This window comes from Miniopterus natalensis, chromosome 14 (genome assembly GCF_054644295.1).
Source record: "Miniopterus natalensis isolate mMinNat1 chromosome 14, mMinNat1.hap1, whole genome shotgun sequence".
NCBI classification, from domain to species: Eukaryota; Metazoa; Chordata; class Mammalia; order Chiroptera; family Miniopteridae; genus Miniopterus; species Miniopterus natalensis.
In genome coordinates, this window is record NC_142094.1 from 58,491,938 (window position 1) to 58,509,705 (window position 17,768).

Below are 17,768 nucleotides of genomic sequence, written 5' to 3' on the forward strand. Positions count from 1 at the left end.
TCACCGCAAATCAGAAATCGAGAGAGAAAACAGCTTCTCAGTGGTGGCTGCTCAGGGTGCGGTGTGGGGGGGGACGTTCTGGTCCCTTCTTCACGGGACACGAGGAAACAGTAGTGTCTCCGCATGGTCACCACCCCCAACCCCGGGGACCAACCACAGGTCCATGTGCCTTGGCACCGTCCTCTCTGCTTAAAAAGGTGATTTCTCCATCGCTGCCTGAGCCCTGGGGCTCACCCCCCACCCCCCAGAAAAGAGGGAATGGAGAGAAGCTGCTAAAAACGCCTTGTGTGGTTGCTCGTAGGGCCCCTGGCACTGTTATTACTCCGGACAGAATCCCTCCCCTGGACAACACTTCCCAAGCATTTTCATAGATTGCTCTCTTGTGACAATCCCAATAACGGGGGGGTGGGGGGGCAGGTGTTTCATTCCTCTCTTTTTTAAAATTTATTTTTATTATTCAAAGTATTATATATGTCCCCCTTTTCCTCTCTCACCCCCTCCACCCCACACCTGCCCCCCTTTTTAAGTTTATCTTTATTGTTGAAAGTATTACAGATGCCCCCTTCCTCCCCGCCTCCCCCAGCGACCCCCCGCCCTGCACCCCCCAGGCCTCACCGCACTATTGTCAGTGTCCACGGCTTCTGCAAATACGCATGTAAGTTCTTTGGTTAAACTCTCCCACCCCCACCCGCGCCTTCCCTCCGAGATCCCTCCGTCTGTCCATGTTCTCTGTCCCTGGGTCTATGTTGTTCATCAGATCCCACGTATGTGTGAGATCGTGCGATGCTTGTCTTTCTCTGACGGGCTTATTTCACTCAGCAAAATACTTCCCAGGTCCCTCCATGTTGTTTCTCTTTATTGACCAAAGCTCAGGGAAGTTAAGTGGTTTCCTATGGTCACATGGCAAGTCAGGGACCACACTGAGACCTGAAGCCAAGGCCCCTGTCCACGGGGTGTCCCCGTGCTAGGTCAGATGCCAGGACCGTTCGTTCCCTTCCACGTGGCCCCAAGGCCCCCCCGAGTCCCGCCCCCACCCACACTTACTGCACGTCTCTGAAGACCACAGTCACGCGGTCATTGTTCTGGACTTCGATGTCCCACACACATCTGGCATTGTTCGGATAGTTGCTGGGATAGAAGGGGCTGGAGAAGTGCCCTGATGGCTTGGACAGGTGGCCCCCACAGGAATAACTGCCTGTCGGGACAGAATGGAAATGCTGGTGACCCCCAGAGCGCACGGTACATCGCCTGGTTGGGGTGGGGGGACTTTTTAACAATTCCCAGGACAGAAACCCAACAGGAGGTGGCCTAGACCCGGCCTGTCCATTGAGGCGGGTGGGATGGGCTTCCAGGGCGACTCTACTTAGGGAAGCCATCTCCTTGCCATTGTCATCACCCTCCCCAGGGTCACGTCACAGACGGAAGACAGAGAAGACCTGTTGGGGAGCTCAGGACTTACTGGTTGGGTGGCTGACGGTGTGGGTAGGAGCTGTTGACAAAGAGAAAAGACCATGGTCAGTTTCCCTGCATTCTTGACAAAACCGTTGAGCGTTTGCTTGCTCTGTGCCAGAAACGTGCCAGCCCTGGGGCCACAGCGAGATGCTGGATACAGGCCGTGCCCTCCGGGAGCTCACAGCCTGGAGGAGGGATGGAGAGGGGCAGACCTGCCGCAGTGAGCCCATGGGAGCCCAGCGCCTTGGCTCGGGAACCAGCCTGAGCAAGGGGCCAGCTTGTCCCCTAACCCCCGGGTCAAGTAGTGTCCCTGCTAACATGCCCTCCTCACATGGCTCTTTCCCTTTGAAACACCCGTCCCAGCTGTAAGTCTATCGTTAATTCTGTATGAAATACCTAACACCGAGCCACCTGCCGGAGGAGCTCAGTCTCCCGTTTTCATTGTTTTGAAATCTCACAACCGTTCTTGATGGTGATGTGGCCACATACACAGCAAAGACCTTAAAATACTTAACATCCGAAGAGTCTGCATTTTTTAAGTACATCTGAGATACCAGACATTATGTTAGCTTTAGCCCAATAACGCGGTATCTGTTCTAAATGAAAAAATGAGGCGTGAAAAGATTGATTTATAAAAAATATTCTTCCTCACAGAGTCATTTATAATAGCGAAGAAACAGAAAACACCAAAATATCCAGCAACTGGGGGCCAGGAAGATAATTTGTGGGTGTAACTGTACAATGGGAGACGATGCAGGCTCTGTGTGTTTTTTAATCCCCACCTGAGGATATTCTTTCCATTGCTTTTCAGAGAGAGTGGGAGGGAGAGAGAGAAGCACATCAATCGTTTGCCTCCTGCACGCCCCCAGATTGGGGCCGGGATCAAACCTGCAACCCAGGTACGTGCCCTTGACCAGAATCAAACCCAAGACCCTTCTGTCCGAGGGCCGATGTTCTAACCACTGACCGCACTGGCCAGGGCGACAATACAGGCATTTAAAGTGATGGTGAGAGCAATTTCTTAAACGCAATAAAAAGCCTCTGAGCTGTGTCTATATCATCAGGTAAAACTTGCCTGTAAAAGCACAGTTATTTGTGAAATAGTCAGATGATTATCTCCCCTCTTCCTCCCAAAGCTTTGGAGACACTCCAAGAAACGACAGCCTTCACGAAGATCCTTTAAAGAATCAATCATCTCATTTACGTGAAAGAAGGAGCAGATCTCCTGAGTTAAAACGGGTTATCCAGCAAGCCGGCCGGCGTGGCTCAGTGCCTGCGCGTCCACCCATGAAGCAGGTCATGGCTCCATTGCCGTCAGGTTATAGGCCCCAGTTTTGGGCTCAGTCCCGAGTAGGGGCTGAGCAGCTGATCAATGCATCTCTCATCACTGATGTTTCTATCTCTCCCTCTCCCTCTCTCTGAAATCAATAAAGACATACTTTAAAACAAACAAACAAAACCCAGAAGTAATCCAACTAGCAGGGGAAACAGGAAGGCTGAGTGTGTGCCAGCCAAATGAGGGCTGTGTATGCCTGGGGGAGAGGGGAAAGGGGACCATCTGGGGAGGCTGTGTGAGCTTGGGTGAGGTTCAGCACCTGTGGGCGCCTGCACCGTGGCCGCCAGGCCTCGGGATAAGAAATCCAGGCCCTGGGCCTGAGACGAAAAACCACAAACTTACTGTAACTGGTTATAGGTTATGTGGGTCACATCCAGAGAGAAAAACAAGTGATTTAAAGATGTTATTGGAATTTTTAAAATTCGTGATCAATGGCTGGAAGGAGAAGTTAGATTCCTTTCCTTACTGCAGGAATTCTCTGAACCTTGACGACTGCCTCGTGACCGCACATCAAAAACCCTTGTCACAACTAGGACCCTGATCAGAGACGCTAGCCGGACATCCCAACTCAGGGACTAGGTTAAAGACCACACATCCGGAGCCTCTTCTGCTCACGGTCCATCCAGGCTTGATTCAGAAGCAGAGAGAGCCCCTGGCAGGGTGGTAGGGATATTTACCTATTGTTCCAGGTGATGCAGTTGTGGATGCAAATGGCCAAGTGTCTAGAAGAGACAACAAAGACAAAGCCCTAGCTTAGGCACCACCCATAGGAGTCCTTCCTAAATCTAGGGTCAGTTATCCTGAAAATTCCACATGTGCCTCCTGGGCAGGCTCCTACCAACCCACTGGGTTAAGGAACCCACATCGGGAACCTCTTCTGGTCACGGTCCATCCAGACTCGATTCAGAGACAGAGAGAGCCCCTGGCAGGGTGGTAGGAATATTTACCTGTTGTTCGCTGGGATGCAGTTGAGGATGGAGTTGGCCATGTGTCTGGAAGAAACAAGAAAGAGAACAGCCTTGGTTGGGCATCACAAGAGGAGCCCTTCTGGAATCTATGGTGAGCCATCCTGACAATTCCCCATGTACATCCTTCACTCACTACCCCCGTCTCCAGCCTCCTGCTCAGGGGGCATCCAGTTTGAAGGTCCTGTGGGAGGTCACCGTATTCCCTGCGCATCTCCAACATGGCCTGTGCTCTCCACTAGAATTGCTCTACCTTCTCTCTGCCATGAGCCAGGGACTCCCTGGTGGGTCTGAGGTTTTGCCCTGGCTCTGAAGCTTTGGGAGAAAGGGTCAGAGGAGTGATCCTTGAACCAGGACACAAGCAGATGGCCTGGAACCCACAGGACCATCCTCACAGATTACTCTGACATCCCCAGCACACTGTCTCCCCCACTTTGGGATGCACCGGTCACCATGCTGAATCTAGGGTGAGGCAAGGGGTGAGACCAGGAGAGAAGCCAGAAGTCTGGTGTCCCATCATCAGAAAGTCTGGTGATCAACATCCACCATCCAACCAAATCCTCAGCAGCCTGGCCTAGTAGGTCCGCACTCAAGCAGGCAGAGGCCGCCTTTCTGACATGGACAGGAATCCCCTCGGGTAGCAACCAAGGGCTTCACGAGCACTAGGATGGACGGTGCCCAGGCGGCAGTCTTGTGAATTCCCCTCAGAGTCAATAAGCACTGTCAGCAGTGTCAGGGACACAGGGCACAATCCGTGCCCCACGTGGATTCAAAGAGCAGTGGTTCACCTGGGTGGGGAGGAAAGGCAGGGGCTCCTGGGAGACAAGGGACATGCCAGGGAAGGTCCTGGGGACTCACCTGGCCAGTATGTGGAGTGCGGCTGAGCAGCTGTGAGGAAGGAAAGGAAAGTCAGACACAAGGCACCCCGTTCTCTGGCCCATATCTAACGCTGATGACCCTCAGCCTCTACACACTCAGCTGACCTGCTCACATGGCCTTGGTGTGGACACATCAGTGCCTGTCACCAACCTCAGTGCCTGTCACGAACCTCACACCCTCACGACCTTCCTAAGAAACATCATCTGTCCACTGCCATCGCCTGCCTCACTGAGCCCGAGGACTCACTGGCCAGTATGTGGACGCCAGTGTCATGCCTGGGACACGCCACCATGGCCTTGGTGTTGACACCCAGGGGATATGCAGAGAAGGACCCTAGGGAATGGCTTGATGTGGATACCGATCTGCGCCCTTCAGGGTGGAAGTTCTGCCTTTTCCTTGCTCTGGTCTTTCCACATGTCTGAGCAGCACCTGCTCACCAAACCCCAGCACTGTTGGCTCCTCTGATTCAAACAGCTGGTCCGTTCACAAAGGGACAGGTTAAGCTGCTCTCAAGGTTTCATTCTGGATCCCCCCCCCCATTCCTGCTCTTTTCACGACTCTGGATCATTCACACCACTGAGCCTCTAGTTTGCAGACAGTCCCCTCCCCTCCCTGCCTGCACCCAGCCTCTGGGACCTCATCACGTGGGCCCTGAGCTTCTTTCACAGCCTTGAGTAAAACACTGAGGAGACGCGTCCCTGGGACATTTGCCTCCCTGTCCCTGGAGGGCAACAGCCTGTCAGGTGCCAAGACAAGCCCCTGGTATCAGCTCCACTTCCCATCAAGGCTCCTGCTTCCTCGTTGCTTAGCAACAGCTACTGCTGGGAAGGGGAAGCGGCTCCTTGTTCCCTCCCTGCATTGCCCGGCGGGACTAGGCCGGGCCTTCCTCCCCTGGAAGGAAAATAAGCTTCCTGCGGCATCTCGCCTCTTAGTAGGGAATTCTTTACCAGCCCGAGGCACAGCCCGGCCCTATAGAGGGGAATGATAGTCAGCGTTCAGGCCCAATACTAGAGATTCCCCTTGTCTTCATTATGGCCCTGCCCCAGGGCACTAACTGGCTCCTTCCATTCATTGGCCACTTGCCATCTCACACCCACCCAGCCCCCGGCCACTCTGCCAGGCCTTAAAAAATAAACTCTGTGCTCTTGGGTCCTTTCATTTTGGTCAGCATCTTACAGAGTCTGAGGTCACACAGTCAGCACAGAGGGAAGGTTCTTACCAGCCCCCCACATGGAATCAATGATGCTGCCCTGGAGGGAACACCCGAGACCCTCTCCAGGGTGGGAGGTGAGCTCCCACCCGGGGCACTGGGACAGGCTCCCTCCTCTGTCCTCAGGAAGCTGCTCCTGTGGATGAACCTGGGGCCAGAGGCACCTCCCAGCCACTCTCAGGAAATGCCTTCAGGATGCTGGGAACATGCACTACCCACGATGCTTTTTAGCCTGAGCAGGTGGCCTAGTACCCGGGGTGCCAGCTGCCCTGCAGTCACTCAACTGCCTGGCATGCCATTAGGAGGCTCAGGCAGACACACTGGGGACGGCAGTGTGTTTGTTCTCAGCAACACTACCCCATGGAAGGAGACCAGACGTGGTCGAGGCCCACCTGAGCAGATGACACCGGCGTCCTCCCCATGTCCACAGTTGTGCGAGTACCAGCCTCTGTGTGGGCAGTTCCACAGGTAGGACTCGTGCCCTGAGCACCGCACGTCATCCAGGAGGATGGGCCCTGAGCCCTGACCAAACCGGGCACCTCCTGGAGCAGACCTGGCCCAGCCACAGCCAAGCTGTCTGCACACCACATTGGCGTCTTTGGTGTCCCATTCGTCATCACACACGGTGCCCCAGGAGCCTCGGTAGAGGACCTCCACCCGGCCCTGACAGCGGTCACCTCCATTCACCAGCCTCAGGGCCAAACTCGAGTCTGTCCAGAACCCTAAAGGACGACACAAGGACACCTCCTCCACATCTGTTCTGAGCTGCCAGGCTTGAGGCAGGTTCTAGACTCGGGGACTTTCTAGAGGCCAAGTCCCACGTCAGGCCATCAGCTCTGTAAAGGCCCAGAGATCAATCTCCGTAGAGAGAGAGACAGAACCATCCTATCCAGCCAGGTCTAAGGATGCTCCAAGGTCGGGAAGCACCCCCGATGGCCTGCTTGGGATGTGAAGGACTGTCCCCCTAACCCACAGATGACCACCCAGGACAGAGCTCCATGGCTCCAGGGACAGGACAGGACCATCCCTTTCTGACAACTTATTGGCTTCTCCATGGTCCCAATGGAATTGAGGCAAAGCCTTAGGTGGGGATGGATGTCTGGCAGATGGTGGAGGACAAGCACTTTCCCCCCTGGGCCCAGACAGCAGCCCGAGGCCTGAGGCAGCAGAGTGGCCTCAGCAGGACCTGGGAGGCCTCCAGGGCTCACAATGAGCAATGGGGAGGCTGTCTGCTGAGCCTCTGCTCAGGACTCCACTTGAGACCTGGCATCAGCCAACCTTGTCACACCCACAACCTGGTCTCAGAGACCCTCGTCTGACACCCGCACTCAGGGACTAGCATGAGGATGGCACATTTGGAAACGTTTCCTCTCACGGTCCATCTAAACGCGATTCAGAGGCAGCGAGAGCCCCTGGGAGGGCGGGAGGAATATTTACATGTCGTTCCCTCTGATGTAGTTGTGGATGGAAATGGCCAAGTGCCTGGAAGAGACAACAAAGAGAAAGCCCGAGCTTAGGCATCACCCAGAGGAGCCCTTCCTAATCTATGGTCGGCATCCTGACAATTCCCCATGTGCCTCCTTGCCCAGGCTCCTACCACCCCAACTCAGGCTCAAGGTTAAGGACCCCACATCGGGAACCTCTTCTGCTCACGGTCCATCCAAACTCGATTCAGAGGGAGGGATAGCCCCTGGCAGGGTGGTAGGAATATTTACCTGTTGTTCGCTCTGATGCACTTGAGGATGGAGCTGGAAGAAAGAAGAAAGAGAACAGCCTTGGTTGGGCATCACAAGAGGAGCCCTTCTGGAATCTATGGTGAGCCATCCTGACAATTCCCCATGTGCATCCTGCTCCTGACTACCTCCCAACTCAACTCAAGAAATAGGTTGAGGATGGCACATCTGGAACTGTTTCCTCTCATGGTCCATCCAAACTCAATTCACATGAGGACAGACCCCCTGGAGGGTGGTAGGATAATTTACCTGTTTCTGTCAATGACTCAGTTGTGTATGGAGTTGACAATCTGTCTGGAAGAGACAACAAAGTGAAAGCCCTAGTTTAGGCACCACCCACAGGATTCCTTCCTAATCTATGGTCGGCCATCCTGACAATTCCCCATGTGCCTCCTGGCTCAGGCTCCTACCACCGCAACTCAGGCTCTAGGTGAAGGACCCCACATTTGGAACCTCTTCTGGTCACAGTCCATCCAAACTCGATTCAGAGGCAGGGAGAGCCCCTGGCAGGGAGGTAGGAATATTTACCTGTTGTTCGCTCTGATGCAGTTGAGGATGGAGTTGGCCATGTGTCTGGAAGAAACAAGAAAGAGAACAGCCTTGGTTGGGCATCACAAGAGGAGCCCTTCCGGAATCTATGGTGAGCCATCCTGACAATTCCCCATGTGCATCCTGCACTCACTACCCCCGTCTCCAGCCTCCTGCTTAGGAGGCATCGGGCTCGAAGGTCCTGTGCGAGGTCACCGTGTTCCCTGCGCATCTCCAACATGGCCTGTGCTCTCCACTAGAATTGCTCTACCTTCTCTCTGCCATGAGCCAGGGACTCCCTGGTGGGTCTGAGGTTTTGCCCTGGCTCTGAAGCTTTGGGAGAAAGGGTCAGGGGCGTGGTCCTTGAACCAGGACACAAGCACATGACCTGGAACCAACAGGACCATCCTCACATATTACTCTGCCATCCCCAGCACACTGTCTCTGCCACTTTGGGATGCACCGGTCACCATGCTGAATCTAGGGTGAGGCAAGGGGTGAGACCAGGAGAGAAGCCAGAAGTCTGGTGTCCCATCATCAGAGAGTCAGTGGTGATCAACATCCACCATTCAACCAAATCCTCAGCAGCCTGGCCTAGTAGGTCCGCACTCAAGCAGGCAGAGGCCGCCTTTCTGACATGGACAGGAATCCCCTCGGGCAGCAACCAAGGGCTTCACGAGCACTAGGATGGACGGTGCCCAGGCGGCAGTCTTGTGAATTCCCCTCAGAGTCAATAAGCACTGTCAGCAGTGTCAGGGACACAGGGCACAATCCGTGCCCCACGTGGATTCAAAGAGCAGTGGTTCACCTGGGTGGGGAGGAAAGGCAGGGGCTCCTGGGAGACAAGGGACATGCCAGGGAAGGTCCTGGGGACTCACCTGGCCAGTATGTGGAGTGCGGCTGAGCAGCTGTGAGGAAGGAAAGGAAAGTCAGACACAAGGCACCCCGTTCTCTGGCCCATATCTAACGCTGATGACCCTCAGCCTCTACACACTCAGCTGACCTGCTCACATGGCCTTGGTGTGGACACATCAGTGCCTGTCACCAACCTCAGTGCCTGTCACGAACCTCACACCCTCACGACCTTCCTAAGAAACATCATCTGTCCACTGCCATCGCCTGCCTCACTGAGCCCGAGGACTCACTGGCCAGTATGTGGACGCCAGTGTCATGCCTGGGACACGCCACCATGGCCTTGGTGTTGACACCCAGGGGATATGCAGAGAAGGACCCTAGGGAATGGCTTGATGTGGATACCGATCTGCGCCCTTCAGGGTGGAAGTTCTGCCTTTTCCTTGCTCTGGTCTTTCCACATGTCTGAGCAGCACCTGCTCACCAAACCCCAGAACTGTTGGCTCCTCTGATTCAAACAGCTGGTCCGTTCACAAAGGGACAGGTTAAGCTGCTCTCAAGGTTTCATTCTGGACCCCCCCCCCCCCCCCATTCCTGCTCTTTTCACGACTCTGGATCATTCACACCACTGAGCCTCTAGTTTGCAGACAGTCCCCTCCCCTCCCTGCCTGCACCCAGACTCTGGGACCTCATCACGTGGGCCCTGAGCTTCTTTCACAGCCTTGAGTAAAACACTGAGGAGACGCGTCCCTGGGACATTTGCCTCCCTGTCCCCGGAGGGCAACAGCCTGTCAGGTGCCAAGACAAGCCCCTGGTATCAGCTCCACTTCCCATCAAGGCTCCTGCTTCCTCGTTGCTTAGCAACAGCTACTGCTGGGAAGGGGAAGCGGCTCCTTGTTCCCTGCCCTGCATTGCCCGGCGGGACTAGGCCGGGCCTTCCTCCCTTGGAAGGAAAATAAGCTTCCTGCCGCATCTCCCCTCCTAGTAGGGAATTCTTTACCAGCCCGGGCCCTATAGAGGGGAATGATAGTCAGCATTCAGGCCCAATACTAGAGATTCCCCTTGTCTTCATTATGGCCCTGCCCCAGGGCACTAACTGGCTCCTTCCATTCATTGGCCACTTGCCATCTCACACCAACCCGGCCCACGCCACTCTGTCTGGCCTTCAAAAATAAACTCTGTGCTCTTGGGTCCTTTCATTTTGGTCAGCATCTTACAGAGTCTGAGGTCACACAGTCAGCACAGAGGGAAGGTTCTTACCAGCCCCCCACATGGAATCAATGATGCTGCCCTGGAGGGAACACCCGAGACCCTCTCCAGGGTGGGAGGTGAGCTCCCACCCGGGGCACTGGGACAGGCTCCCTCCTCTGTCCTCAGGAAGCTCCTCCTGTGGATGAACCTGGGGCCAGAGGCACCTCCCAGCCACTCTCAGGAAATGCCTTCAGGATGCTGGGAACATGCACTACCCACGATGCTTTTTAGCCTGAGCAGGTGGCCTAGTACCCGGGGTGCCAGCTGCCCTGCAGTCACTCCAGTGCCTGGCATGCCATTAGGAGGCTCAGGCAGACACACTGGGGACGGCAGTGTGTTTGTTCTCAGCAACACTGTCCCATGAGGAGACCAGACGTGGTCGAGGCCCACCTGAGCAGATGACACCGGCGTCCTCCCCATGTCCACAGTTGTGCGAGTACCAGCCTCTGTGTGGGCAGTTCCACAGGTAGGACTCGTACCCTGAGCAGCGCACGTCATCCAGGAGGATGGGCCCTGAGCCCTGACCAAACCGGGCACCTCCTGGAGCAGACCTGGCCCAGCCACAGCCAAGCTGTCTGCACACCACATTGGCATCATTGGTGTCCCATTCGTCATCACACACGGTGCCCCAGGAGCCTCGGTAGAGGACCTCCACCCGGCCCTGACAGCGGTCACCTCCATTCACCAGCCTCAGGGCCAAACTCGAGTCTGTCCAGAACCCTAAAGGACGACACAAGGACACCTCCTCCACATCTGTTCTGAGCTGCCAGGCTTGAGGCAGGTTCTAGACTCGGGGACTTTCTAGAGGCCAAGTCCCACGTCAGGCCATCAGCTCTGTAAAGGCCCAGAGATCAATCTCCGTAGAGAGAGAGACAGAAACATCCTATCCAGCCAGGTCTAAGGATGCTCCAAGGTCGGGAAGCACCCCCGATGGCCTGCTTGGGATGTGAAGGACTGTCCCCCTAACCCACAGATGACCACCCAGGACAGAGCTCCATGGCTCCAGGGACAGGACAGGACCATCCCTTTCTGACAACTTATTGGCTTCTCCATGGTCCCAATGGAATTGAGGCAAAGCCTTAGGTGGGGATGGATGTCTGGCAGATGGTGGAGGACAAGCACTTTCCCCCCTGGGCCCAGACAGCAGCCCGAGGCCTGAGGCAGCAGAGTGGCCTCAGCAGGACCTGGGAGGCCTCCAGGGCTCACGATGAGCAATGGGGAGGCTGTCTGCTGATCCTCTGCTCAGGACTCCACTTGAGACCTGGCATCAGCCAACCTTGTCACACCCACAACCTGGTCTCAGAGACCCTCGTCTGACACCCGCACTCAGGGACTAGCATGAGGATGGCACATTTGGAAACGTTTCCTCTCACGGTCCATCTAAACGCGATTCAGAGGCAGCGAGAGCCCCTGGGAGGGCGGGAGGAATATTTACATGTCGTTCCCTCTGATGTAGTTGTGGATGGAAATGGCCAAGTGCCTGGAAGAGACAACAAAGAGAAAGCCCTAGTTTAGGCACCACCCAGAGGAGCCCTTCCTAATCTATGGTCGGCATCCTGACAATTCCCCATGTGCCTCCTGGCCCAGGCTCCTACCACCCCAACTCAGGCTCAAGGTTAAGGACCCCACATCGGGAACCTCTTCCGCTCACGGTCCATCCAAACTCGATTCAGAGGGAGGGATAGCCCCTGGCAGGGTGGTAGGAATATTTACCTGTTGTTCGCTCTGATGCACTTGAGGATGGAGCTGGAAGAAAGAAGAAAGAGAACAGCCTTGGTTGGGCATCACAAGAGGAGCCCTTCTGGAATCTATGGTGAGCCATCCTGACAATTCCCCATGTGCATCCTGCTCCTGACTACCTCCCAACTCAACTCAAGAAATAGGTTGAGGATGGCACATCTGGAACTGTTTCCTCTCATGGTCCATCCAAACTCAATTCACATGAGGACAGACCCCCTGGAGGGTGGTAGGATAATTTACCTGTTTCTGTCAATGACTCAGTTGTGTATGGAGTTGACAATCTGTCTGGAAGAGACAACAAAGTGAAAGCCCTAGTTTAGGCACCACCCACAGGATTCCTTCCTAATCTATGGTCGGCCATCCTGACAATTCCCCATGTGCCTCCTGGCTCAGGCTCCTACCACCGCAACTCAGGCTCTAGGTGAAGGACCCCACATTTGGAACCTCTTCTGGTCACAGTCCATCCAAACTCGATTCAGAGGCAGGGAGAGCCCCTGGCAGGGAGGTAGGAATATTTACCTGTTGTTCGCTCTGATGCAGTTGAGGATGGAGTTGGCCATGTGTCTGGAAGAAAGAAGAAAGAGAACAGCCTTGGTTGGGCATCACAAGAGGAGCCCTTCCGGAATCTATGGTGAGCCATCCTGACAATTCCCCATGTGCATCCTGCACTCAATACCCCCGTCTCCAGCCTCCTGCTTAGGAGGCATCGGGCTTGAAGGTCCTGTGCGAGGTCACCGTGTTCCCTGCGCATCTCCAACATGGCCTGTGCTCTCCACTAGAATTGCTCTACCTTCTCTCTGCCATGAGCCAGGGACTCCCTGGTGGGTCTGAGGTTTTGCCCTGGCTCTGAAGCTTTGGGAGAAAGGGTCAGAGGAGTGATCCTTGAACCAGGACACAAGCAGATGGCCTGGTACCCACAGGACCATCCTCACAGATTACTCTGACATCCCCAGCACACTGTCTCCCCCACTTTGGGATGCACCGGTCACCATGCTGAATCTAGGGTGAGGCAAGCGGTGAGACCAGGAGAGAAGCCAGAAGTCTGGTGTCCCATCATCAGAGAGTCAGTGGTGATCAACATCCACCATTCAACCAAATCCTCAGCAGCCTGGCCTAGTAGGTCCGCACTCAAGCAGGCAGAGGCCGCCTTTCTGACATGGACAGGAATCCCCTCGGGCAGCAACCAAGGGCTTCACGAGCACTAGGATGGACGGTGCCCAGGCGGCAGTCTTGTGAATTCCCCTCAGAGTCAATAAGCACTGTCAGCAGTGTCAGGGACACAGGGCACAATCCGTGCCCCACGTGGATTCAAAGAGCAGTGGTTCACCTGGGTGGGGAGGAAAGGCAGGGGCTCCTGGGAGACAAGGGACATGCCAGGGAAGGTCCTGGGGACTCACCTGGCCAGTATGTGGAGTTCGGCTGAGCAGCTGTGAGGAAGGAAAGGAAAGTCAGACACAAGGCACCCCGTTCTCTGGCCCATATCTAACGCTGATGACCCTCAGCTTCTACACACTCAGCTGACCTGCTCACATGGCCGTGGTGTGGACACATCAGTGCCTGTCACCAACCTCAGTGCTTGTCACGAACCTCACACCCTCACGACGTTCCTAAGCAACACCATCTGTCCACTGCCATCGCCTGCCTCACTGAGCCCGAGGACTCACTGGCCAGTATGAGGAAGCCAGTGTCATGCCTGGGACACGCCACCATGGCCTTGGAGTTGACACCCAGGGGATATGCAGAGAAGGACCCTAGGGAATGGCTTGATGTGGATACCGATCTGCGCCCTTCAGGGTGGAAGTTCTGCCTTTTCCTTGCTCTGGTCTTTCCACATGTCTGAGCAGCACCTGCTCACCAAACGCCAGCACTGTTGGCTCCTCTGATTCAAACAGCTGGTCCGTTCACAAAGGGACAGGTTAAGCTGCTCTCAAGGTTTCATTCTGGATCCCCCCCCCCCCATTCCTGCTCTTTTCACGACTCTGGATCATTCATACCACTGAGCCTCTAGTTTGCAGACAGTCCCCTCCCCTCCCTGCCTGCACCCAGCCTCTGGGACCTCATCACGTGGGCCCTGAGCTTCTTTCACAGCCTTGAGTAAAACACTGAGGAGACGCGTCCCTGGGACATTTGCCTCCCTGTCCCTGGAGGGCAACAGCCTGTCAGGTGCCAAGACAAGCCCCTGGTATCAGCTCCACTTCCCAACAAGGCTCCTGCTTCCTCGTTGCTTAGCAACAGCTACTGCTGGGAAGGGGAAGCGGCTCCTTGTTCCCTCCCTGCATTGCCCGGCGGGACTAGGCCGGGCCTTCCTCCCCTGGAAGGAAAATAAGCTTCCTGCCGCATCTCGCCTCTTAGTAGGGAATTCTTTACCAGCCCGGGCCCTATAGAGGGGAATGATAGTCAGCATTCAGGCCCAATACTAGAGATTCCCCTTGTCTTCATTATGGCCCTGCCCCAGGGCACTAACTGGCTCCTTCCATTCATTGGCCACTTGCCATCTCACACCCACTCGGCCCACGCCACTCTGTCTGGCCTTCAAAAATAAACTCTGTGCTCTTGGGTCCTTTCATTTTGGTCAGCATCTTACAGAGTCTGAGGTCACACAGTCAGCACAGAGGGAAGGTTCTTACCAGCCCCCCACATGGAATCAATGATGCTGCCCTGGAGGGAACACCCGAGACCCTCTCCAGGGTGGGAGGTGAGCTCCCACCCGGGGCACTGGGACAGGCTCCCTCCTCTGTCCTCAGGAAGCTGCTCCTGTGGATGAACCTGGTGCCAGAGGCACCTCCCAGCCACTCTCAGGAAATGCCTTCAGGATGCTGGAAGATGCACTATCCACGATGCTTTTTAGTCTGAGCAGGTGGCCTAGTACCCGGGGTGCCAGCTGCCCTGCAGTCACTCCAGTGCCTGGCATGCCATTAGGAGGCTCAGGCAGACACACTGGGGACGGCAGTGTGTTTGTTCTCAGCAACACTGTCCCATGAGGAGACCAGACGTGGTCGAGGCCCACCTGAGCAGATGACACCGGCGTCCTCCCCATGTCCACAGTTGTGCGAGTACCAGCCTCTGTGTGGGCAGTTCCACAGGTAGGACTCGTACCCTGAGCAGCGCACGTCATCCAGGAGGATGGGCCCTGAGCCCTGACCAAACCGGGCACCTCCTGGAGCAGACCTGGCCCAGCCACAGCCAAGCTGTCTGCACACCACATTGGCGTCATTGGTGTCCCATTCGTCATCACACACGGTGCCCCAGGAGCCTCGGTAGAGGACCTCCACCCGGCCCTGACAGCGGTCACCTCCATTCACCAGCCTCAGGGCCAAACTCGAGTCTGTCCAGAACCCTAAAGGACGACACAAGGACACCTCCTCCACATCTGTTCTGAGCTGCCAAGCTTGAGGCAGGTTCTAGACTCGGGGACTTTCTAGAGGCCAAGTCCCACGTCAGGCCATCAGCTCTGTAAAGGCCCAGAGATCAATCTCCGTAGAGAGAGAGACAGAAACATCCTATCCAGCCAGGTCTAAGGATGCTCCAAGGTCGGGAAGCACCCCCGATGGCCTGCTTGGGATGTGAAGGACTGTCCCCCTAACCCACAGATGACCACCCAGGACAGAGCTCCATGGCTCCAGGGACAGGACAGGACCATCCCTTTCTGACAACTTATTGGCTTCTCCATGGTCCCAATGGAATTGAGGCAAAGCCTTAGGTGGGGATGGATGTCTGGCAGATGGTGGAGGACAAGCACTTTCCCCCCTGGGCCCAGACAGCAGCCCGAGGCCTGAGGCAGCAGAGTGGCCTCAGCAGGACCTGGGAGGCCTCCAGGGCTCACAATGAGCAATGGGGAGGCTGTCTGCTGAGCCTCTGCTCAGGACTCCACTTGAGACCTGGCATCAGCCAACCTTGTCACACCCACAACCTGGTCTCAGAGACCCTCGTCTACACCCGCACTCAGGGACTAGCATGAGGATGGCACATTTGGAAACGTTTCCTCTCACGGTCCATCTAAACGCCATTCAGAGGCAGCGAGAGCCCCTGGGAGGGCGGGAGGAATATTTACATGTCGTTCCCTCTGATGTAGTTGTGGATGGAAATGGCCAAGTGCCTGGAAGAGACAACAAAGAGAAAGCCCGAGTTTAGGCATCACCCAGAGGAGCCCTTCCTAATCTATGGTCGGCATCCTGACAATTCCCCATGTGCCTCCTGGCCCAGGCTCCTACCACCCCAACTCAGGCTCAAGGTTAAGGACCCCACATCGGGAACCTCTTCTGCTCACGGTCCATCCAAACTCGATTCAGAGGGAGGGATAGCCCCTGGCAGGGTGGTAGGAATATTTACCTGTTGTTCGCTCTGATGCACTTGAGGATGGAGCTGGAAGAAAGAAGAAAGAGAACAGCCTTGGTTGGGCATCACAAGAGGAGCCCTTCTGGAATCTATGGTGAGCCATCCTGACAATTCCCCATGTGCATCCTGCTCCTGACTACCTCCCAACTCAACTCAAGAAATAGGTTGAGGATGGCACATCTGGAACTGTTTCCTCTCATGGTCCATCCAAACTCAATTCACATGAGGACAGACCCCCTGGAGGGTGGTAGGATAATTTACCTGTTTCTGTCAATGACTCAGTTGTGTATGGAGTTGACAATCTGTCTGGAAGAGACAACAAAGTGAAAGCCCTAGTTTAGGCACCACCCACAGGATTCCTTCCTAATCTATGGTCGGCCATCCTGACAATTCCCCATGTGCCTCCTGGCTCAGGCTCCTACCACCGCAACTCAGGCTCTAGGTGAAGGACCCCACATTTGGAACCTCTTCTGGTCACAGTCCATCCAAACTCGATTCAGAGGCAGGGAGAGCCCCTGGCAGGGGGTTGGAATATTTACCTGTTGTTCGCTCTGATGCAGTTGAGGATGGAGTTGGCCATGTGTCTGGAAGAAAGAAGAAAGAGAACAGCCTTGGTTGGGCATCACAAGAGGAGCCCTTCCGGAATCTATGGTGAGCCATCCTGACAATTCCCCATGTGCATCCTGCACTCAATACCCCCGTCTCCAGCCTCCTGCTTAGGAGGCATCGGGCTTGAAGGTCCTGTGCGAGGTCACCGTGTTCCCTGCGCATCTCCAACATGGCCTGTGCTCTCCACTAGAATTGCTCTACCTTCTCTCTGCCATGAGCCAGGGACTCCCTGGTGGGTCTGAGGTTTTGCCCTGGCTCTGAAGCTTTGGGAGAAAGGGTCAGAGGAGTGATCCTTGAACCAGGACACAAGCAGATGGCCTGGTACCCACAGGACCATCCTCACAGATTACTCTGACATCCCCAGCACACTGTCTCCCCCACTTTGGGATGCACCGGTCACCATGCTGAATCTAGGGTGAGGCAAGGGGTGAGACCAGGAGAGAAGCCAGAAGTCTGGTGTCCCATCATCAGAGAGTCAGTGGTGATCAACATCCACCATTCAACCAAATCCTCAGCAGCCTGGCCTAGTAGGTCCGCACTCAAGCAGGCAGAGGCCGCCTTTCTGACATGGACAGGAATCCCCTCGGGCAGCAACCAAGGGCTTCACGAGCACTAGGATGGACGGTGCCCAGGCGGCAGTCTTGTGAATTCCCCTCAGAGTCAATAAGCACTGTCAGCAGTGTCAGGGACACAGGGCACAATCCGTGCCCCACGTGGATTCAAAGAGCAGTGGTTCACCTGGGTGGGGAGGAAAGGCAGGGGCTCCTGGGAGACAAGGGACATGCCAGGGAAGGTCCTGGGGACTCACCTGGCCAGTATGTGGAGTTCGGCTGAGCAGCTGTGAGGAAGGAAAGGAAAGTCAGACACAAGGCACCCCG

The 17,768-nt window shown here is 55.5% G+C and overlaps 1 protein-coding gene across 1 annotated transcript in view; it reads right to left on the reverse strand.

Annotated features, from left to right (window-relative positions):
- Window positions 1–17,768, reverse strand: part of DMBT1 (deleted in malignant brain tumors 1) — a 52,267-nt gene that overhangs the window by 10,115 nt on the left and 24,384 nt on the right. Inside the window, 9 exon segments of the mRNA XM_087824095.1 lie at window positions 1,045–1,191; window positions 1,456–1,489; window positions 4,612–4,641; window positions 6,235–6,564; window positions 8,982–9,011; window positions 10,597–10,926; window positions 13,344–13,373; window positions 14,954–15,283; window positions 17,699–17,728. Coding sequence (XP_087680221.1) covers window positions 1,045–1,191; window positions 1,456–1,489; window positions 4,612–4,641; window positions 6,235–6,564; window positions 8,982–9,011; window positions 10,597–10,926; window positions 13,344–13,373; window positions 14,954–15,283; window positions 17,699–17,728 — 1,291 coding nt within the window.